General features: G+C 54.1%; 1 protein-coding gene across 1 annotated transcript in view; it reads left to right on the forward strand.

Annotated features, from left to right (window-relative positions):
* The first annotated feature begins 231 nt into the window (after positions 1-231).
* The window catches only part of LOC138301429 (patr class I histocompatibility antigen, A-126 alpha chain-like), a 171282-nt gene continuing 147547 nt past the window's right edge, over positions 232-23966 (forward strand). Inside the window, exon 1 of the mRNA XM_069241919.1 lies at positions 232-347. Coding sequence (XP_069098020.1) covers positions 284-347 — 64 coding nt within the window. The 5' untranslated portion in view covers positions 232-283. The remainder of the gene's footprint in view (positions 348-23966) is intronic.

Genomic DNA, 23966 nt, shown 5'->3' on the forward strand with positions numbered 1-23966 from the left:
AAATCAAATATATATATATTCTGTTTTTTTTTGTTCGTTTACCACGCCCTGCTACCGTCATATCCCGCTATAGTTTCACTTTCTGTCTCCAAGCTGTCAGGGAGAGGAAACGGGGGAGGGGGGCGGGGGTCTCTGTCCTCTGATTGGTCTGATTGGTGCTCGGCCCCCACTGGTGTGACATCGTGTATATAGAGTCCTGCTGCGCTGACGTTAGATCTCCGAAGTTTATTTCAAGGACTAAACCCCCCAGGCCACCCTGTCCCAGCATTGCCCCCACCTCGCTATGACTGGCCCCCACTTCCTGCTGCTGCTCCTGGGGGGGCTCTGGCTGCAGCCAGCCCGGGCAGGTGAGTCACCTGAGGGGAGGGGGGCTCTACTCAGCGCTGTCTGACGAGGGGGGGGGGGAGATCATTGCAATAGAAGGGGGGGGGGGGGGATGTGCTCAGCGCTGTCTGACGAGGGCGGGGGGGGCATTGCCATAGAAGGAGGTGGGTGTCTGGCACAGGGAGGGCACTAACTAATACCCGATGACGTCACGTGCCTGGGCTACTTCACTCCACAGCGATCCTATATTTTACAGCTGTGTGATATTCTTCGAAAAAGGGAAAAATTAAAGAATGAATAGAAAATCCAGCATGGACGTCGTTCTGCGACCCGTGGCATTGCCTTTGCCACCCCTGCCATAGAGGTGGTAAAGTCAGTGTCACCAACACAGGGGCAGCTCGTATTTAAAAAATGAAAAAAAAAAAAGTTTTTAAATGCATGTTGTGTGTGTGCTTGCAGGTGTGTGTGCAGGGCCGGCTTTAGTAATGGTGGCGCTGGTGCCACAATCTTTTTTGCCCCCCAGGACTTTCTCCTCATATTCCCTCACTACTGTAGCTTCGGGCCTTCGCACGAGCTGCCGGGAAGAACGACACAGACACATGGATCGTGTACACACGTGGAGTCTGCTAACCGCAGCTCCGCCTTCAATTTTTATATGGTGACCCTGCAAGCCCGCCCTCGCGCCTGCGATGGCAACAAAGTAGGTGGCTCTCTACATCCCTCCCATCTTTCCATGAGGAAAACCAAAACATGAAACCTGGCTTGATGAATACATAAACAGGAAACAAAATCCATGAATATCATTACATTCGTTAGTTCAGTCCGTGGAGTCCTTGCTCAACAGACGAAGTCTCTCAGCTGACTGCTCGGCACGGGATTGGGTCGGAGATGATACCTCTCACTCCGGCTGACCACCCCGCGGTTGTACGCATCACCTGATCAGTTGTTCTCATTGGTAGGCCGCACCTCTTGGGTACCAGACTGTCCATCAGTAATTCCTTCGACTGTACCAGCGCCATCCATTTCTTCTTCCTTCTGTTCAACTTCCGGTGCGACACCAGCTCGTTTAAAGTACGAGGCATTTCTTGTCACTTGCCACTCCCCATGACAGGCCATTACCATGAAGCCTCGGACTGACACTACCTCCCACACTTCCGGTTCAAACAGTGTCTGGAACTTCCCTATAGAACAGCGATTCTTCACCACCACCCGATCTCCCATTTGGAATCCACATGTACTGGTATGTCTCCTTTCACTGTCCTTTTGATTCGTCACCTGCTGGCGTTGTTGGGTGGCTTCCACGTCCAGCTCTGAAGATTCCTAGCTGGGACCTGCCAGAATACAGTCTCGTGGGGCTGTTTTGAACAACAGGGCCGCTGGAGCACAGCCAGTCGTGCTGTGGGGTGTCTGGCGATAAGCTCTCAAGAATTGGTGGAGGCACTGTTCTCCATCTTCCTTCAGTTCAACACCAATCCGTAACGCACGGTTGAGGGTTCGCATGAATCTTTCCACGTCCCCATTGGCCTGGGGCTAATACGGCACGATCTTACGGTGGCGTATAGCAAGTCTATCAAGGTATGACCGGAATTCTTGTCCATGAAACGGAGGGCCGCTGTCAGTTCTGACTTCGTCCAGAAGCCCGAAGATTGCAAATGTCCTACCCAATACTGGTCTCACATTCTCAAACGAAGTGGATGCTACAACCTCCACCACAAAAAATTGGCGCACGAATCCAGTACAACCACAGTAAGTCTCCCATCAGGAAAACTTCCGAAGTCCATGCTCACCTTGGACCACGGCTTCTGGCTCAGAGGTTCGGTGATTACTGGACATATGGGAGGCTCCCGGGAGGTGATTATGCATGAATGGTAGCTCCCGACCATGGTGTCAACTATGGTGTCCATACATTGTCTCTAAGCCGGGCCTTCGTCTTAGCTGCACCTTGATGGCCTTGATGAGCCAGTTCTACCACTCAATGCCATAGCTGTCAAGGCAGCACTATTCTTCTCCCTCTGAGGACCAGCCCTTCTCTGCCCACCGATAGCTCGTCCCATACTTTCCACATTCCTTGCAATGCTGTTTTGTCCTCCACGTAGGCTGTCCCAGTTCTCCCTAAAAAATGTTTCCACTGCCTGCTACCCAGCGCTTCCTTGACGCGGTTGAGCACCGGATCCGCCTCTGTAGCCTGCACAATGTCTTCCACCGTTAGCGCAGTCAGGCAGGCAGATTGGACGACCATGTTCACGAACACCTCCGTGTTCTCTTCATCGCCTTCATGAGACTCACCCTGTGCACTTGCAGAGGGGTGTCTGGATAGGTAGTCAGCCGGGTTGTTCACACCAGGCCGGTAGATGACTCAAAACCTGTAGGGTTGGAACAGAACAGCCAGCCTTCAATCCTCTGTCCGGCTAACCGTGTGCTCCCTTTGAACAGCGACACCAGTGGTTTGTGGTCCGTCACCACCTGGAATTCGTGCCCATAGACGTACAGATGGAAGTGTTTGCACGCCCGTCGGATTGCCAACGCCCCTCTTTATATTTGGGCATAACGGGTCTCTACAGCCGATAGGGCTTGGCTGGCATATGCAACGGGGGGCCCACTCCTGATGCCTCTGCTCCTGCTGAAAAACTGCTCCCAGACCTACCGGGTTGGTGTCCACCACAACCTTCGTTCGTTTTTGGGGGTTGAAATACGCCATGGTTGACTTGTCCAGTAAGACTGCCTTCACATTGCGGAATGTCTTATCCACAGCTGGGCTCCATTCCCACCTTTGAGACAAATTAGTCAGCTGTGGGAGAGGCCAACTGGGGTATGAATCTGCCACAGTATGTGGCCATCCCTAAGAAACTCCTCACTTCCGTGACACTCTGCGGAACTTTGGCTTGGCGAATGGCGTCGGCCTTGCGCGGGTCCACCCTCAGACCATCCTTGGAGAATATGTATCCGAAGAACTCGATGGACGTTTGATAGAACGCACACTTTCGCTTATGCAGTGTGAGGCCCGCATCTGCAAGCCTCTGCAGAGTGGCACTCAAGTGTTGGTGATGCTCCTCCCTTGTCTTGGAGTAGATTAAAATGTTATCACTGAGGTTGATAACCCCAGACAGTCCCGATAGTGTTTCCCTAATGGTGTTTTGGAACACCTCAGCTGCTGACGACACCCCAAAGCTTAGCCTATTGTAGCGTCTTAGTCCTACGTATGTTGAGAAGGTCGTGATGTTTCTTCTGTCTGGATGAAGTTCCAGCTGGTGGTAGCCAGAGTTCAGGTTTAGCTTGGAAAACCATTGTGCGCCATTAAGATCCGCAATTATATCATCCATGGTAGGCGTGATGTGTCTCTCTCTTCGGATGGCTTTGTTAGGCAGGTGCATGGTTCTTTTGGTGAGCAAAAGAACGATGGATTAAACCCAGATCTATGACTGGGGGTGAGTGTTTGACAATGTTCAGCATTCCGTCCATCACTTGTTGTTTTTGCTTTGTCGCCCTAAGTGGGAAGGGTATGCCCAGACGTGGGTCCCGTGCTTCCCATGCCACTGGATTCAAGCTTGCCTGGCTGATGAGGGGTGAAACCCCGAAACCGGTCCCAGGATGCTTGTTTCCGGTCCAGTGAGGACCTGGCTTGGCAGTTCGGTCTGGACTGTTCCCATGAGGATTTGGGTCAAGACTGATTTGCATATGGCTGGGTCCAAACTGGGGTGGCATGGTGAGCAAAAGAACAATGGATTAAACCCAGATCTATGACTGGGGGTGAGTGTTTGACAATGTTCAGCATTCCGTCCATCACTTGTTGTTTTTGCTTTGTCGCCCTAAGTGGGAAGGGTATGCCCAGACGTGGGTCCCGTGCTTCCCATGCCACTGGATTCAAGCTAGCCTGGCTGATGAGGGGCGAAACCCCGAAACCGGTCCCAGGATGCTTGTTTCCGGTCCAGTGAGGACATGGCTTGGCAGTTCGGTCTGGACTGTTCCCATGAGGAATAGGGTCAAGACTGATTTGTATATGGCTGGGTCCAAACTGGGGTGGCATGGTGAGCAAAAGAACGATGGATTAAACCCAGATCTATGACTGGGGGTGAGTGTTTGACAATGTTCAGCATTCCGTCCATCACTTGTTGTTTTTGCTTTGTCGCCCTAAGTGGGAAGGGTATGCCCAGACGTGGGTCCTGTGCTTCCCATGCCACTGGATTCAAGCTAGCCTGGCTGATGAGGGGTGAAACCCCGAAACCGGTCCCAGGATGCTTGTTTCCGGTCCAGTGAGGACCTGGCTTGGCAGTTTGGTCTGGACTGTTCCCATGAGGAATAGGGTCAAGACTGATTTGCATATGGCTGGGTCCAAACTGGGGTGGCATGGTGAGCAAAAGAACGATGGATTAAACCCAGATCTATGACTGGGGGTGAGTGTTTGACAATGTTCAGCATTCCGTCCATCACTTGTTGTTTTTGCTTTGTCGCCCTAAGTGGGAAGGGTATGCCGAGACGTGGGTCCCGTGCTTCCAATGCCACTGGATTCAAGCTAGCCTGGCTGATGAGGGGTGAAACCCCGAAACCGGTCCCAGGATGCTTGTTTCTGGTCCAGTGAGGACCTGGCTTGGCAGTTCGGTCTGGACTGTTCCCATGAGGAATTGGGTCAAGACTGATTTGCATATGGCTGGGTCCAAACTGGGGTGGCATGGTGAGCAAAAGAACAATGGATTAAACCCAGATCTATGACTGGGGGTGAGTGTTTGACAATGTTCAGCATTCCGTCCATCACTTGGGTCCCGTGCTTCCCATGCCACTGGATTCAAGCTAGCCTGGCTGATGAGGGGTGAAACCCCGGAACCGGTCCCAGGATGCTTGTTTCCGGTCCAGTGAACACCTGGCTTGGCAGTTCGGTCTGGACTGTTCCCATGAGGAATAGGGTCAAGACTGATTTGCATATGGCTGGGTCCAAACTGGGGTGGCATGGTGAGCAAAAGAACAATGGATTAAACCCAGATCTATGACTGGGGGTGAGTGTTTGACAATGTTCAGCATTCCGTCCATCACTTGTTGTTTTTGCTTTGTCGCCCTAAGTGGGAAGGGTATGCCCAGACGTGGGTCCCGTGCTTCCCATGCCACTGGATTCAAGCTAGCCTGGCTGATGAGGGGTGAAACCCCGAAACCGGTCCCAGGATGCTTGTTTCCGGTACAGTGAGGACCTGGCTTGGCAGTTCGGTCTGGACTGTTCCCATGAGGAATAGGGTCAAGACTGATTTGCATATGGCTGGGTCCAAACTGGGGTGGCATGGTGAGCAAAAGAACGATGGATTAAACCCAGATCTATGACTGGGGGTGAGTGTTTGACAATGTTCAGCATTCCGTCCATCACTTGTTGTTTTTGCTTTGTCGCCCTAAGTGGGAAGGGTATGCCCAGACGTGGGTCCCGTGCTTCCCATGCCACTGGCTTCACGCTAGCCTGGCTGATGAGGGGTGAAACCCTGAAACCGGTCCCAGGATGCTTTTTTCCGGTCCAGTGAGGACCTGGCTTGGCAGTTCGGTCTGGACTGTTCCCATGAGGAATAGGGTCAAGACTGATTTGCATATGGCTGGGTCCAAACTGGGGTGGCATGGTGAGCAAAAGAACGATGGATTAAACCCAGATCTATGACTGGGGGTGAGTGTTTGACAATGTTCAGCATTCCGTCCATCACTTGTTGTTTTTGCTTTGTCGCCCTAAGTGGGAAGGGTATGCCCAGACGTGGGTCCCGTGCTTCCCATGCCACTGGATTCAAGCTAACCTGGCTGATGAGGGGTGAAACCCCGAAACCGGTCCCAGGATGCTTGTTTCCGGTCCAGTGAGGACCTGGCTTGGCAGTTCGGTCTGGACTTTTCCCATGAGGAATAGGGTCAAGACTGATTTGCATATGGCTGGGTCCAAACTGGGGTGGCATGGTGAGCAAAAGAACGATGGATTAAACCCAGATCTATGACTGGGGGTGAGTGTTTGACAATGTTCAGCATTCCGTCCATCACTTGTAGTTTTTGCTTTGTTGCCCTAAGTGGGAAGGGTATGCCCAGACGTGGGTCCCGTGCTTCCCATGCCACTGGATTCAAGCTAGCCTAGCTGATGAGGGGTGAAACCCCGAAACCGGTCCAGTGAGGACCTGGCTTGGCAGTTTGGTCTGGACTGTTCCCATGAGGAATAGGGTCAAGACTGATTTGCATATGGCTGGGCCTAAACTGGGGTGGCATGGTGAGCAAAAGAACGATGGATTAAACCCAGATCTATGACTGGGGGTGAGTGTTTGACAATGTGCAGCATTCCGTCCATCACTTGTTGTTTTTGCTTTGTCGCCCTAAGTGGGAAGGGTATGCCCAGACGTGGGTCCCGTGCTTCCCATGCCACTGGATTCAAGCTAGCCTAGCTGATGAGGGGTGAAACCCCGAAACCGGTCCCAGGATGCTTGTTTCTGGTCCAATGAGGACCTGGCTTGGCAGTTCGGTCTGGACTGTTCCCATGAGGAATAGGGTCAAGACTGATTTGCATATGGCTTCGTCCAAACTGGGGTGGCATGGTGAGCAAAAGAACGATGGATTAAACCCAGATCTATGACTGGGGGTGAGTGTTTGACAATGTTCAGCATTCCGTCCATCACTTGTTGTTTTTGCTTTGTCGCCCTAAGTGGGAAGGGTATGCCCAGACGTGGGTCCCGTGCTTCCCATGCCACTGGATTCAAGCTAGCCTGGCAGATGAGGGGTGAAACCCCGAAACCGGTCCCAGGATGCTTGTTTCCGGTCCAGTGAGGACCTGGCTTTGTTAAGCAGGCGCATGTCCACACAGAGACGTATGGCCCACGGTTGTTTGGGCTTGGGTGCGATCACCAAGGGCAAAACCCACAGGGTGGGTCCGTCAACCTTTTTGATCGCACCTTGGTCCTACAGCAACTGCAACTCTTTCTCCACGGCTGGTCTTAGATGGAAAGGCACCCGACGATGTCTCAGTGCCACCGGCGTTACCTTTGGGTCAATGTGCGGTTGGACTCTCTTGCTTTTAAGTCTCCCCAGCCCTGCAAACAGCTGCTGGAACTCACCAAGAAGGGACTCTGTGTGCGACTTATACACCTGACGTGCAAAGAACACTAACTCGAGATCTTCGGCCATGTGGCATCCCAGCAGGGTACCTTGGTCGCCTGCTACTACGTAGAACTTCGCCCCAGTCTAGAGCTGGGGCCGTTGGTCATGGAAACTTCAATCACCCCCTTCAGGGGAAGCGGGTCGCGACCTCCTTAGGTGTATATTTTGGTGGAACTTGGAGTCAGGCATGGCTTGGGGATAGCTGTCTATACATGGCGTCGTCCATGACGTTGACTGAAGCCCCAAATCAAATCAAATCAAATCATTAACATTTATAAAGCGCGCTACTCACCCGTGCGGGTCTCAAGGCGCTAGGGGGGAAAGGGGGGGTTATCGCTGCTCGAACAGCCAAGTCTTTAGGAGTCTCCGGAAAGCGGAGTGGTCCTGGGTGGTCCTGAGGCTGGTGGGGAGGGAGTTCCAGGTCTTGGCCGCCAGGAAGGAGAAAGATCTCCCACCCGCCGTGGAGCGGCGGGTACGAGGGACGGCAGCAAGTGCGAGGCCAGCGGAGCGGAGGGGGCGGGTGGGGACGTAGAAGCTGAGGCGTCTGTTGAGGTATTCCGGTCCCTTGTTGTGGAGGGCTTTGTGTGCGTGGGTGAGAAGACGGAAGGTGATTCTTTTGCTGACTGGGAGCCAATGCAGGTGTCTCAGGTGTGCGGAGATGTGGCTGTTGCGGGGTACGTCGAGGATGAGGCGGGCCGAGGCGTTTTGGATGCGTTGCAGGCGGTTTTGGAGTTTGGCGGTGGTCCCGGCGTAGAGGGTGTTGCCGTAGTCCAGGCGACTCGTGACAAGGGCGTGGGTCACGGTTTTTCTGGTGTCGGCGGGGATCCAGCGGAAGATCTTGCGGAGCATGCGGAGAGTGAGGAAGCAGGCGGAGGACACGGCGTTGACTTGCTTGGTCATGGTGAGAAGAGGGTCCAAGATGAAGCCGAGGTTGCGGGCGTGGTCTGCGGGGGTCGGTGCGGTGCCGAGGGCCGTGGGCCACCAGGAGTCGTCCCAGGCGGACGGGGTGTTGCCGAGGATGAGGACTTCCGTTTTTTCAGAGTTCAGCTTTAGGCGGCTGAGCCTCATCCAATCTGCGACGTCCTTCATACCCTCTTGTAGGTTGGTCTTGGCGCTGGCGGGGTCCTTGGTGAGGGAGAGTACAAGTTGGGTGTCGTCGGCGTAGGAAGTGATGATGATGTCGTGCTTGCGTACGATATCGGCGAGGGGGCTCATGTAGACATTGAAGAGTGTCGGGCTGAGCGATGAGCCTTGAGGTACGCCGCAGATGATCTTGGTGGGTTCTGAGCGAAACGGAGGGAGATAAACTCTTTGGGAGCGGTTAGCGAGGAAGGAGGCGATCCAGTCCAGGGCCTGGCCTTGGATCCCGGTGGAGCGTAGGCGGGTGATTAGGGTGCGGTGACAGACGGTGTCAAAGGCAGCCGAGAGGTCGAGGAGAATGAGGGCGACTGTTTCACCGTTGTCCATCAGGGTTCTGATGTCGTCAGTGACTGAGATGAGGGCGGTTTCAGTGCTGTGGTTGGTTCGGAATCCGGTTTGTGAAGGGTCGAGCAGGTTGTTGTCTTCCAGGAAGGTGGTCAGCTGTTTGTTGACGGTCTTTTCTATTACCTTGGCTGGGAAAGGTAGAAGAGAGATGGGGCGGAAGTTTTTCAGGTCGCTTGGGTCAGCCGTAGGTTTCTTTAGTAGGGCGTTGACTTCAGCGTGCTTCCAGCATTCGGGGAAGGTAGCAGAAGAAAAAGAAGAGTTGATGACGGTCTGGAGGTGCGGGGCGATGATGTCGTCGGCTTTGTTAAAGATGAAATGCGGGCAGGGGTCCGAAGGGGCGCCGGAGTGGATAGAGTTCATGATGGATTTGGTTTCTTCCGTGTTGATGTGGGTCCAGTTGTTGAGGGTGATGTCCGGGGAAGCGGGTTCAGTGGTGTATGGTTGGGTCTGGTGTCCGAAGCTGTCGTGGAGGTCGCTGATCTTGCGATGGAAGAAAGTGGCGAGGGATTCGCACAAATCCTGTGAGGGCGTGACGGCGTTGGCGCTGGCGCTGGGGTTGGAGAACTCTTTGACGATGCTGAAGAGTTCTCTGCTGTTGTGGCTGTTTTTGTCTAGTCTGTCGGTGAAAAAGTTCCTTTTGGCAGTGCGGATCAGGTGGTGGTGTTCGCGTGTAGCGTTCTTGAGGGCGGTCATGTTGTCAGCGGTGTGGTCCTTGCGCCAGGCCTTCTCAAGGGCACAACAAGTTTTCTTTGATTCTTTGAGGGTGTCAGAGAACCAGAGAGGTTTTTTGGTGTTGGTCTGTCGATGCGTGCGTTTGAGGGGAGCAAGGTTGTCAGCGCAGTTGGAGATCCAGTTTGTGAGGTTGAGAGGTTGAGTGTCTATGAGCACGGTAGCGGGCGTGTCATTGATCCTCCCGGTAGGTAGGTAGAGGTTGAGTGTCTATGAGCACGGTAGCGGGCGTTTCATTGATCCTCCCGGTACTCATAGGGGGAGGCCGCCTTTTGTTCTGCCTCCACCCCGTAAATGAAATGACAAAAATGTCCTCTTCCTCGTCCTCTTCGAACACCGGCACCCTAGCGGTCACCTGCCCTCTTGATGCGTTGTCTTCAGTGCTGACGTTCCTGACCTTTACCTCTTTCCCTTTTGATTCCTCTTGCCTGCCTTTTCCTGCCCTGCACATTTTGGCGAAATGATTGTTCTTGCCACACCGGTTGCATGGCTTCCCTCTCTCCAGGCACCACTCTCAGACCTGTGTTCATACCCACAATTACCGCAGACACCCTCTCCTGGTTTCGAGGCGGGAGGTCAACAGGCTGATGGTTGGAGAGGCTGGATGGCCTCCACCCGTTCCTCCTTCACCTCAGCGGAGCGTGAAGACGACGCGGCTGACATAGACTGCCCCCTTGCTGCGGCAATGGCTTCCGCCCGGACTGCAGATAGTTCATGGGAGCGAGCCAGTATCAAAATCTCGTCCAGGGAGATACCTGGTTGGCGCGTGATCAGCTTCCGGAGCATGTTGGACCGGCACCCATGGATGATCTGGGCTCTGATTTCCTCGTGCTGGGTCAGGCCGACGCACGTGCTGGCTAACTTCCTCAGTTGAGCAAAGAACATGTCTACCGACTCAACATCTGTTTGCTGGGCCTGGCGTAGTTTGAAACGCTCGTAATCCGGGCTGAGTTGGGGGTCAAAATGCTTGTTTAGCGCAGCCACCGCAGCCTCGTAATCCATCCTGTCACCCGTGTCTGGGAGGGAGTCAAAGAGTTTGTGGACTTCGTCACCTCCCATCAGTAGCATCAGAGATCTGCACACTGCCCCATCCGTCTCTCACGTGGCACAGAAGTAATTGTCCAACCGACCTAACCACAGGTGCCATTGTGGTGCCGCTGTGGCTGGGTGTGACAAAGTAGCCTCTTTCTAGCCTTGTTACCCCCACTTTTGGCCTGTTTGTGAGTATATGTCAGGGTGTTTTCACTGTCTCACTAGGATCCTGCTAGCCAGGGCCCAGTGCTCATAGTGAAAACCCTATGTTGTCAGTATGTTTGTTATGTGTCACTGGGACCCTGCTAGCCAGGACCCCACAGTTTGTGGCCTATATGTGTTCCCTGTGTGATGCCTAACTGTCTCACTGAGGCTCTGCTAACCAGAACCTCAGTGGTTATGCTGTCTCTGCTTTCCAAATTGTCACTAACAGGCTAGTGACCAATTTCACCAATTCACATTGGCATACTGGAACACCCATATAATTCCCTAGTATATGGTACTGAGGTACCCAGGGTACTGGGGTTCCAGGAGATCCCTATGGGCTGCAGAATTTCTTTTTCCACCCATAGCATAGACCTGTGGTCTTCTGCCCTCTGTTCTTCGTTTTCTGTATCTTCTTCTGTGTTCTTCTGTGTTCTTCTGTTCTTCCGGTCTTCCTTTCTTCTCTCCTTCCGGTCTTCCGGTCTTCTGTTCTTCTGTTCTTCTGTTCTTCCGGTCTTCTGGTCTTCTGTCTTCTTCTGCCTTCGGCTCTTCTGCCTCCTCCGTCCTCTTCTCCCCGCGCCTGCCCTCCTGCTCCTGCCTCATCCCCCTCCCTCACTCGCATCCCCTCTCTATCTCCCCTATCTAACCCGTTCACTATCTACCTCCCTCACTCCTCCTATATACCTATCTCTCTATCTCTCTATCCCACTATCTAACTCCCTCACTCTCCACCTCCTCCTATCTTCCTATCTCTCTATCTATTTCCCTATCTATCGATTTCCCTATCTATCTATTTTCTCTATCTATTTCTCTATCTCTCCCCCCTCCCACCACCCCCTCTATTACCTATCTTCCTATCCTCTCACTCTACCTCTCACCCTCACCCACCTCTACAACCCCCCCTCCCCTATCTTCACAACCCTACTCCTATCTTTCTCCCTAATCTCCTAAACCTCCTAAAACTCACCCCCCTCCACCCTTAAACCCCCCTCCCCCAGCTCTTCTCACTCTACCTGTCCCCCCCTCCCTCGCGCTTTCCCGCCGCGACCTCCTGCACGCCCGCCCCCCAGCTCCCATTCGCCCCCAGCTGACCCCTCCCCCCCCTACCTCATATGGCGCCCGCTGCGCGACAGTGGTAGCGACCCTTGACCCAAGGGTAGGTCGCTCCCCCTGCCGCTGCAGCCCCTCCAGGTTCCTGAGTTCCTGAGACCCACCTCACAGTAAGTACCCCCCACCTCCCAGCCCCTCGCTCTGCCCCGCGCTACTCACCCTCTCTCCTGCTCCTGCTTATTTTCTTCTTTTCTTCTTCTCTGTTCTTCTGTTCTTCCTCCTCGCTCCTCGTCTGTAATCTTCTTCTGTACTCTTCTTTTCCCCGTCTTCACTCTTCTTCTCTTCTTCCTCATCTTCTTCTGTGGTCTTCTGCCCTCTGTTCTTAGTTTTCTGTATCTTCTTCTGTGTTCTTCTGTGTTCTTCTGTGTTCTTCTGTTCTTCCGGTCTTCCTTTCTTCTCTCCTTCCGGTCTTCCGGTCTTCCGGTCTTCCGTTCTTCTGTTCTTCTGTTCTTCTGTTCTTCCGGTCTTCTGTCTTCTATCTTCTGCCTCCGGCTCTTCTGCCTCCTCCGTCCTCTTCTCCCCGCGCCTGCCCTCCTGCTGCTGCCTCATCCCCCTCCCTCACTTGCACCCCCCTCTCTGTCTCCCCTATCTAACCTGTTCACTATCTACCTCCCTCACTCCTCCTATCTACCTATCTCTCTATCTCTCTATCCCACTATCTAACTCCCTCACTCTCCACCTCCTCCTATCTTCCTATCTCTCTATCTATTTCCCTATCTATCGATTTCCCTATCTATCTATTTTCTCTAACTATTTCTCTATCTCTCCCCCCCTCCCACCACCCCCTCTATTACCTATCTTCCTATCCTCTCACTCTACCTCTCACCCTCACCCACCTCTACAACCCCCCCTCCCCTATCTTCACAACCCTACTCCTATCTTTCTCCCTAATCTCCTAAACCTCCTAACACTCACCCCCCCTCCACCCTTAAACCCCCCTCCCCAGCTCTTCTCACTCTACCTGTCCCCCCGTCGCGCTTTCCCGCCGCGACCTCCTGCACGCCCCGCCCCCAGCTCCCATTCGCCCCCAGCTGACCCCTCCCCCCCCTCCTACCTCATATGGCGGCTGCTGCGCGACCGCGCCGCTGGCGCGCCAGAGGCACGCCAGAGGCAAGCCCGTCTGCGCCTGTCCCGCGCCCAGCCCCACGACCCCTGGTCCCCAGCTCTCCCAAACCCCGCTGATCCGCTACGACCCCACCACCCTCCACGCCCTCAACCCAGGGCGCTCCAACACCTGCTTCCAAGCTCACCCCAAACGCACCCATGGACCCTTCGCCTGCAACTCCTGCAAACGCATCTTCCATCACGCAACAACCACGACCACAAGCCCACGCGCCATCAACCACCTCAAGTGCATCCTAGTCAACGCTCGCTCCTGGACTCCATAGCACCGGACATCGCCTTCATCACAGAGACCTGGATGAACGCCTCCTCTGCTCCAGACATCGCCACCCGCCATCCCCGAAGGCTACAAGATCTCCAGGAAAGACCGCACCAACCAAGCAGGAGGAGGTATCGCCATCGTCTTCAAAGACTCCATCAGCGTCACCACCTCCACCGAGGACACCCCTCTCGCCGCGGAACACCTGCATTTTCAGATTCGCACCGACCCGAGGACCACCCTCAGAGGATTCCTCTTCTACCGTCCTCCCGGGCCACGCGCCCCTTTCAGCGACGCCATCGCCGACTTCATCTCCCCGCACGCCCTCTCCTCTCCGGACTACATCCTCCTAGGCGACCTCAACTTCCATCTGGAACAAAACAACGACCCCAACTCCACCACCCTGCTCGACATCCTCGCCAACCTCGGCCTCAAACAACTGGTGAACACCGCCACCCACATCGCCGGACACACGCTCGACCCCATCTTCTCCGCCAGCAAACACGTCTTCTTCAGCCACGCCTACGCCCTACACTGGACCGACCACAGCTGCGTCCACTTCACATTCCGACGCGAGACCCGCCACCTCCGCACCCAACCCATCCCTCGTCGACAGTGGAACAAGATCCCCGAAGAGCAACTCTTCTCCGCACTCGCGGCCAACCAACCCACCCTCACCACAGACCCCAACGACGCAGCCCTCAACCTCACAAACTGGATCTCCAACTGCGCAGACATCCTTGCTCCCCTCAAACGCACGCATCAACAGACCAACACCAAAAAACCTCTCTGGTTCTCTGACACCCTCAAAGAATCAAAGAAAACTTGTCGCGCCCTTGAGAAAGCCTGGCGCAAGGACCACACCGCTGACAACATGACCGCCCTCAAGAACGCTACCCGCGAACACCACCACCTGATCCGCGCTGCCAAAAGGAACTTTTTCACCGACAGACTGGACAAAAACAGACACAACAGCAGAGAACTCTTCAGCATCGTCAAGGAGTTCTCCAACCCCAGCGCCAACGCCAACGCCGTCACGCCCTCACAGGATTTGGGCGAATCCCTCGCCACTTTTTTCCATCGCAAGATTAGCGACCTCCATGACAGCTTCGGACACCAGACCCAACCAAACACCACCGAACCGGCATCCACGGCCATCACCCTCAACAACTGGACCCATATCAACACGGAAGAAACCAAATCCATCATGAACTCTATCCACTCCGGCGCCCCTTCGGACCCCTGCCCGCACTTCATCTTTAACAAAGCCGACGACATTATTGCCCGCACCTCCAGACCGTCATCAACTCTTCTTTTTCTTCTGCTACCTTCCCCGAATGCTGGAAACACGCAGAAGTCAACGCCCTACTAAAGAAACCTACGGCTGACCCGAGTGACCTGAAAAACTTCCGCCCCGTCTCTCTTCTGCCTTTCCCAGCCAAAGTAATAGAGAAGACCGTCAACAAACAGCTGACCACCTTCCTGGAAGACAACAACCTGCTCGACCCTTCACAAACCGGATTCCGAACCAACCACAGCACTGAAACCGCCCTCATCTCAGTCACTGACGACATCAGAACCCTGATGGACAACGGTGAAACAGTCGCCCTCATTCTGCTCGACCTCTCGGCTGCCTTTGACACCGTCTGTCACCGCACCCTAATCACCCGCCTCCGCTCCACCGGGATCCAAGGCCAGGCGCTGGACTGGATCGCCTCCTTCCTCGCAAACCGTTCCCAAAGAGTTTACCTCCCTCCGTTTCGCTCAGAACCCACCGAGATCATCTGCGGCGTACCCCAAGGCTCATCACTCAGCTCGACACTCTTCATTGTCTACATGAGCCCCCTCGCCAACATCGTACGCAAGCACGACATCATCATCATCTCCTACGCCGACGACACCCAACTTATACTCTCCCTCACCAAGGACCCCGCCAGCGCCAAGACCAACCTACAAGAGGGTATGAAGGACGTCGCAGATTGGATGAGGCTTAGCCGCCTAAAGCTGAACTCTGAAAAAACGGAAGTCCTCATCCTCAGCAACACCCTGTCCGCCTGGGACGACTCCTGGTGGCCCACGGCCCTCGGCCCTGCACCGACCCCCACAGACCACGCCCGCAACCTCGGCTTCATCTTGGACCCTCTTCTCACCATGACCAAGCAAGTCAACGCCGTGTCCTCCGCCTGCTTCCTCACCCTCCGCATGCTCCGCAAGATCTTCCGCTGGATCCCCGCCGACACCAGAAAAACCGTGACCCACGCCCTCGTCATGAGCCGCCTGGACTACGGCAACACCCTCTACGACGGGACCACAGCCAAACTCCAAAATCGCCTGCAACGCATTCAAAACGCCTCGGCCCGCCTCATCCTCGACATACCCCGCAGCAGCCACATCTCCGCACACCTGAGACACCTGCATTGGCTCCCAGTCAGCAAAAGGATCACCTTCCGACTTCTCACCCACGCACACAAAGCCCTCCACGACAAGGGACCGGAATACCTCAACAGACGCCTCAGCTTCTACGTCCCCACCCGCCTCCTCCGCTCCTCTGGCCTCGCACTCGCTGCTGTCCCTCGCATCCGCCGCTCCACGGCGGGTGGGAGATCTTTCTCCTTCCTGGCGGCCAAGACCTGGAACTCCCTCCCCACCAGCCTCAGGACCACCCAGGACCACTCCGCTTTCCGGAGACTCCTAAAGACCTGGCTGTTCGAGCAGCGATAACCCCCCCTTTTTTCCCTAGCGCCTTGAGACCCGCACGGGTGAGTAGCGCACTTTATAAATGTTAATGATTTGATTTGATAGGGAGCTCTGACAATTCTTACACAGGCCTGCCAGTGCAGCCTGCGTGAAATAACGTCCACGTTATTTCATAGCCATTTACCACTGCACTTAAGTAACTTAAAAGTCACCTATATGTCTAACCTTCACCTGGTGAAGGTTGGGTGCAAAGTTACATAGTGTGTGGGCACCCAGGCACTAGCCAAGGTGCCCCCACATCGTTCAGGCAAATTCCCCGAACTTTGTGAGTGCAGGGACACCATTACACGCGTGCACTGTACATAGGTCACTACCTATGCACAGTATCACAATGGTAACTCCGAACATGGCCATGTAACATGTCTAAGATCATGGAATTGTCACCCTAATGCCATTCTGGCATTGGGAGGACAATTCCATGATCCCCCGGGTCTCTAGCACAGAACCCGGGTACTGCCAAACTGCCTTTTCGGGGTTTGCACCGCAGCTGCTGCCAACCCCTCAGACAGGTTTCTGCCCTCCTGGGGTCCAGCCAGGCTTGGCCCAGGAAGGCAGAACAAAGGATTTCCTCTGAGAGAGGGTGTAACACCCTCTCCCTTTGGAAATAGGTGTGAGGGCTGGGGAGGAGTAGCCTCCCCCAGCCTCTGGAAATGCTTTGATGGGCACAAATGGTGCCCATCTCTGCATAAGCCAGTCTACACCGGTTCAGGGATCTTCCAGCCCTGCTCTGGCGCAAAACTGGATAAAGGAAAGGGGAGTGACCACTCCCCTGACCTGCACCTCCCAGGGGAGGTGCCCAGAGGTCCTCCAGTGTGTCCTAGACCTCTGCCATCTTGGAAACAGAGGTGTTTGTGGCACACTGGACTGCTCTGAGTGGCCAGTGCCAGCAGGTGACGTCAGAGGCTCCTTCTAATAGGCTCTTACCTCTCTTGGTAGCCAATCCTCCTTCCTAGGTAGCCAAACCTCCTTTTCTGGCTATTTAGGGTCTCTGCCTTGGGGATCTCACCAGATAATGAATGCAAGAGCTCACCAGAGTTCCTCTGCATCTCCCTCTTCACCTTCTGCCAAAGGATCTACCGCTGACTGCTCAGGACGCCTGCAAAACCGCAACAAAGTAGCAAGACGACTACTAGCAACCTTGTATCACTTCATCCTCCTGGCTTTCTCGACTGTTTCCAGGTGGTGCATGTTCTGGGGGTAGCCTGCCTCCTCTCAGCACCAGGAGCTCTGAAGAAATCTCCCGTGGGTTGACGGAATCTTCCTCCTGCTAACGCAGGCACCAAAAGACTGCATCACCGGTCCTCTGGGTCACCTCTCAGCATGACGAGCGTGGTCCCTGGTACTCAGCAACACTGTCCAAGTGACTCCCACAGTCCAGTGACTCTTCAGTCCAAGTTTGGTGGAGGTAAGTCCTTGCCTCCCCACGCTAGACTGCATTGCTGTGTACTGCGTGATTTGCAGCTGCTCCGGCTCCTGTGCACTCTTCCAGGATTTCCTTCGTGCACAGCCAAGCCTGGGTCTCTGACACTCTAACCTGCAGTGCACAACCCTCTGAATTGTCCTCCGGCGTCATGGGACTCCCTTTTGTGACTTCACATGGACTCCGGTTCACTTTTCTTCTAAGTGCCCGTTCAGGTACTTCTTCGGGTGCTGCCTGCTTCTGTGAGGGCTCTCCGACTCGCTGGGCGCCCCCTCTGTCTCCTCATCCAAGTGGCGACATCCTGGTCCCTCCTGGGCCACAGCAACATCCAAAAACCCTAACCGCAACCCTTGCAGCTAGCAAGGCTTGTTTGCGGTCTTTCTGCGTGTGAACACCTCTGCAAGCTTCATTGCGACATGGGACATCCATCCTCCAAAGGGGAAGTTCCTAGTCCTCTTGTTTCTTGCAGAACTCCAAGCTTCTTCCAACAGGTGGCAGGATCCTTGCACCCTCAGCTGGCATTTCCTGGGCTCCTTCCCACTCTCGACAATGTCATAAAATACAGATCTGTTCTTTGCAGCAGGCACATTACCCTTTGCACTACTTTATAGCGAGTCAAAGCTGCCCCAAGACAAAAACATCTCTCTCTCTAACAGGAACATTAATTACAAGAGTTATCTTGTCATTTTTATTGCTGCCTGGAAGCTGGACCCACAAGGAGCTCTGCAGCAGGTGCTTTTAAATTGTAACGTATTGCTAAACACAGCGCCCCTGCCAGGTCAGCACCCAGTGCGGCTGCACCAGTCACACTGCCATAAAGCCAGTCCCGTGTGTGTGTTTACAAAGGGCGGTTGATGGGCTTGCAATGTCACTTCTGCTACCTCTCGCATTTTGGTGAATTGACGTTAATGGAATCATCCATTTTTGAATGAGCCAAAGCTTGTTTGTTTAACTTAGTTATGTTATTTTTTAAACACATTGTTCGATGGTTCTGGCAAATTGAGGCAACACCACAGACTTTAGGGGTATCTCAGTAAAAAAGTCACTCACAGAGCTCTCATGATGCCCCTCTTACAGGGCTTGTATCATACATCATATGTCCATAGGGTTTCAGCGGTGCACCTCAATACTGAACTGTCCTCACATCACTAACCCCCGTGGACACATCCCCCTTGTGATGGGAGCTCTTGTGATACCCCCCTACCAGGGCTGTTTGCACTGGTGCCCCAGTACTGAGACAGAAGCAGCGATGCACCTCTGTACTGAACTGTCCACACATCACCAACCCCCCACGGACACATCCACGGAGCTCTCGTGACACCCCCCTACCAGGGCTGTTTGCACTGGTGCCCAGTACTGAGACAGAGGCAGCGATGCACCTCTGTACTGAACTGTCCTCACATCACCAACCCCCCACGGACACATCCACGGAGCTCTCGTGACACCCCCCTACCAGGGCTGTTTGCACTGGTGCCCAGTACTGAGACAGAGGCAGCGATGCACCTCTGTACTGAACTGTCCACACATCACCAACCCCCCACGGACACATCCACGGAGCTCTCGTGACAATCCCCTACCAGGGCTGTTTGCACTGGTGCCCAGTACTGAGACAGAGGCAGCGATGCACCTCTGTACTGAACTGTCCACACATCACCAACCCCCCACGGACACATCCACGGAGCTCTCGTGACACCCCCCTACCAGGGCTGTTTGCACTGGTGCCCAGTACTGAGACAGAGGCAGCGATGCACCTCTGTACTGAACTGTCCACACATCACCAACCCCCCACGGACACATCCACGGAGCTCTCGTGACACCCCCCTACCAGGGCTGTTTGCACTGGTGCCCAGTACTGAGACAGAGGCAGCGATGCACCTCTGTACTGAACTGTCCACACATCACCAACCCCCCACGGACACATCCACGGAGCTCTCGTGACACCCCCCTACCAGGGCTGTTTGCACTGGTGCCCAGTACTGAGACAGAGGCAGCGATGCACCTCTGTACTGAACTGTCCTCACATCACCAACCCCCCACGGACACATCCACGGAGCTCTCGTGACACCCCCCTACCAGGGCTGTTTGCACTGGTGCCCAGTACTGAGACAGAGGCAGCGATGCACCTCTGTACTGAACTGTCCACACATCACCAACCCCCCACGGACACATCCACGGAGCTCTCGTGACACCCCCCTACCAGGACTGTTTGCACTGGTGCCCAGTACTGAGACAGAGGCAGCGATGCACCTCTGTACTGAACTGTCCACACATCACCAACCCCCCACGGACACATCCACGGAGCTCTCGTGACACCCCCCTACCAGGGCTGTTTGCACTGGTGCCCAGTACTGAGACAGAGGCAGCGATGCACCTCTGTACTGAACTGTCCACACATCACCAACCCCCCACGGACACATCCACGGAGCTCTCGTGACACCCCCCTACCAGGGCTGTTTGCACTGGTGCCCAGTACTGAGACAGAGGCAGCGATGCACCTCTGTACTGAACTGTCCACACATCACCAACCCCCCACGGACACATCCACGGAGCTCTCGTGACACCCCCCTACCAGGGCTGTTTGCACTGGTGCCCAGTACTGAGACAGAGGCAGCGATGCACCTCTGTACTGAACTGTCCTCACATCACCAACCCCCCACGGACACATCCACGGAGCTCTCGTGACACCCCCCTACCAGGGCTGTTTGCACTGGTGCCCAGTACTGAGACAGAGGCAGCGATGCACCTCTGTACTGAACTGTCCACACATCACCAACCCCCCACGGACACATCCACGGAGCTCTCGTGACACCCCCCTACCAGGGCTGTTTGCACTGGTGCCCAGTACTGAGACAGAGGCAGCGATGCTCCTCTGTACTGAACTGTCCACACATCACCAACCCCCCACGGACACATCCACGGAGCTCTCGTGACACCCCCCTACCAGGGCTGTTTGCACTGGTGCCCAGTACTGAGACAGAGGCAGCGATGCACCTCTGTACTGAACTGTCCTCACATCACCAACCCCCCACGGACACATCCACGGAGCTCTCGTGACACCCCCCTACCAGGGCTGTTTGCACTGGTGCCCAGTACTGAGACAGGCAGCGATGCACCTCTGTACTGAACTGTCCACACATCACCAACCCCCCACGGACACATCCACGGAGCTCTCGTGACACCCCCCTACCAGGGCTGTTTGCACTGGTGCCCAGTACTGAGACAGAGGCAGCGATGCACCTCTGTACTGAACTGTCCACACATCACCAACCCCCCACGGACACATCCACGGAGCTCTCGTGACACCCCCCTACCAGGGCTGTTTGCACTGGTGCCCAGTACTGAGACAGAGGCAGCGATGCACCTCTGTACTGAACTGTCCACACATCACCAACCCCCCACGGACACATCCACGGAGCTCTCGTGACACCCCCCTACCAGGGCTGTTTGCACTGGTGCCCAGTACTGAGACAGAGGCAGCGATGCACCTCTATATCGAGCTGATCTGCACATGTCTAACACTCTGCGGACACATCCACGGAGTTCTCTTGACACCCCTCTACCGGGGCTACAGATGAGGAGAGCACTATCAGGGAAAATCAAACAGAGGCGTAGAAGCTCATTGGTATATCCTTGCGTGACTGAGAGCTCATGTTTGAAGCACATACGGCTCAGTAAGTAGTAGCAGAAATACAGCGCCATGTGCTCTGGGTACCTGGAGGTTCTTGTATTATTTCATTTAAGGAAGATTTATAGGCGAATTGGAGATTTCTCGTTACTTTTTAGAAAAATGCTAGCTAGTTAGCGCGGTTACCGTCTCTTAGGAAGCACTCGCATATTCTACATATTTATGCAGGGTGACGTCAGCCTCATTCACGCTACTTGCGATAACGCAATAGGCTTCTCTTTTTTATCATTCCGTTGAGTTATATTCATCAGTTTCAGTACACTTTTCATATAGTATGTTCCAATAATTAGAGAGCATTCTATAGGGTGAAAGCTCGCTCTCTAGACAGCCTACCTAGCTCCTGCTATGTAATTATTGTGGTTCTTATCATTTTCTAAATATACTAAACATTCTGGCCCTCATTACGACCTCGGCGGTCTTTTCGCAAGACCGCCAAGGTACCGCCGTGCTGAAGACCGCCAGTGGTGGCGGTCTTCCGCGCCGCGTATTATGACCGCTGGCAGCCCTCCGTCCTTTTCCGTATGGAAAGCCGTCAGCAGCCATACTGGCGGTCGGCGGGAAAGCGGAGGCTGCTCAACCGCCACGTCAACAGAACACCACCCACAGAATCACGTCCCATGATTTGGTGTGGCGGTGTTCTGGTGATGGTGTGCTGGTGGTGGAGCTGCTCCCATGGATCCCATCCCCTCCCGGTGGGCCAACGGACAAGGTAAGTTGATCGTCCGTTAGGGGGGTTGGGGGTGATGTGTGTTGGGTGCGTGCATGGGGGTATGCGTGTGAGTGTGTAGAGGGGGTGTGTGAGTGCATGTATGCGTGCAGGGGGTGCTGTGTGTATGGGAAATGTGTGCAGGTCGGTCGGTGTGCATGTCTGTATGTGTGCGGGTATGTGTTGTCGTGATGTATGTGTGTGTGCATGTATGTGCATGTTGGGGGTGTTTGCGTGTAGGGGTGTGTATATGTGTATATGTGCAAGTTGGGGTGAGGGTGGGGAGGGTGGTTGTGCCACCTTTGCGGGGTGGCAGGGGGACGGGGTGTGTGGGGTGGACTAGTGGGGGTGGGGGAGAACCCCATCAGTGCCAGGAAAGGAATTCCCTGGCACTGATAGTGCCTGCCACTATGGATCTCATGGCGGTTCCCAATCACCCGAAATCCATGGCGTTATGCAGGGTCCTGATACCGTTGACGGTCTAGTGATGGCCGCCGGGCTGGAGACTGAAATCTGCAGCCCAGTGGTCATCACCGCCATGGCGGTCGGAATGGTGAAGTGGTCATAATTCCATTTTTTCTTCCGCCGGCCGGTTTGCGTCTTACTGCCGCTTTACCACCAACCGCCAGCGTCGTAATGAGGGCCTCTGTGTCTTCATTTTATTAAACCATCAGGTCTGAGGAAGCTCATTATATTTTTAAGACACATGGATGAAATTCATTCGGTGTTCGTTGATTTATTATCTTCTTTCTGTTATTGTTTTCGGGCACGTCACTATCTTTCGGGTGTTATGTCTGCATGTGGTGGCGAATAGCTGTTTTTTCATAGATCACTTTTAGGTGTTTTTAATTAGCCCATATATTTATAAAAAGAAGAATTTATGTCTATTACAAGGTCTTTCAGCTATTTTGGCTGTATCATATGTATTTGTCTATCAGCTTTACTGGGAACTATACAACTGTCCTTATGTTTTTATTTAGATGTCTCTGAAGGTTTACTGCCCTGTTTTGCATGAATTGCCCTGACGAAGGTGGCTGTTAAATAATTATAATAACAAGTTTCTTTGTCCACCAAAACACGTGTTGGCAAAGGATTGTCAGTTGGCACAGGATTGTTAGCAAAGGATTGCCTGTTGGCAAGGAATGTTCTAATCGCCATAAAACACCAAAATCATGTGAATCTCACAACAAAGCCAATGATGAGCTTTAATGGACATGAAGACTCATAAAACGAGCGGATCATTGCAGAATAAAGCGATTCTTGTGATTACTTAGGCTACGCGGGACGCGCCCTTGCAAAGCCTGGGCCAAGGGTGGGCCCGTCCACGCCCGTCGAAGACTGTTGGAGGCCATGCTGGGCAACCCCTCTGAGACCCAAGGACCTTGCCTGGAGGCTGATTTAGCTACTAGGGGAGTTAGGACCTTACCTCCCAGTATTCCCGGCCCCAGTTTAGGGGCCCGATTGCCATGGTGGGGGATGCCCATCGTCGTTTGCTCGAGTCTGGGCTGGACCATCCCCGTTGGCCTTGGGGCGCAAATGTCCCAGGTAAGGAGACCTATGGCACTTTCTTTTGGTATTAGTTTTTTCTCCCCATAACATTTTTCTGTTATTGAGTTCAAGCTATGGGGAAGCGGAAAGCAGCTGACATTCCAGTGCCCCCTTCTGGAGCTAAAAAAACACAAGAAGCGGCCAAGTGGGAAAATGAATGGATGCTCCAATACCAGCCAGAACCAGTTTAAAGCTATTGACTCATTATTTGAGGAGGTGGAGGCAATCTTGAGGAGCCCTTCCATCTCTGCCCCCCCAAACCCTGAAAAATCTTCGCACAGGAAGATCACTGACCTTTTCAAGAAAAATTTCAGACGTCCCAATTAGCCGTAGAAGTGAATTTTCACCCTCCCCCTAAAATTCAGGCACCAACTCCCTCACCATTGAAGAGACCTGCTTTGAGCACGATACCTACTGAATGCCTCCAAGCCAGGGACATTTCACTTTCTAGTCAGAGGGCTACAACTTTTACCGACATCCCCTGCACAAATAG

The sequence above is a fragment of the Pleurodeles waltl genome, chromosome 6 (genome assembly GCF_031143425.1).
Source record: "Pleurodeles waltl isolate 20211129_DDA chromosome 6, aPleWal1.hap1.20221129, whole genome shotgun sequence".
Taxonomy (NCBI): Eukaryota; Metazoa; Chordata; class Amphibia; order Caudata; family Salamandridae; genus Pleurodeles; species Pleurodeles waltl.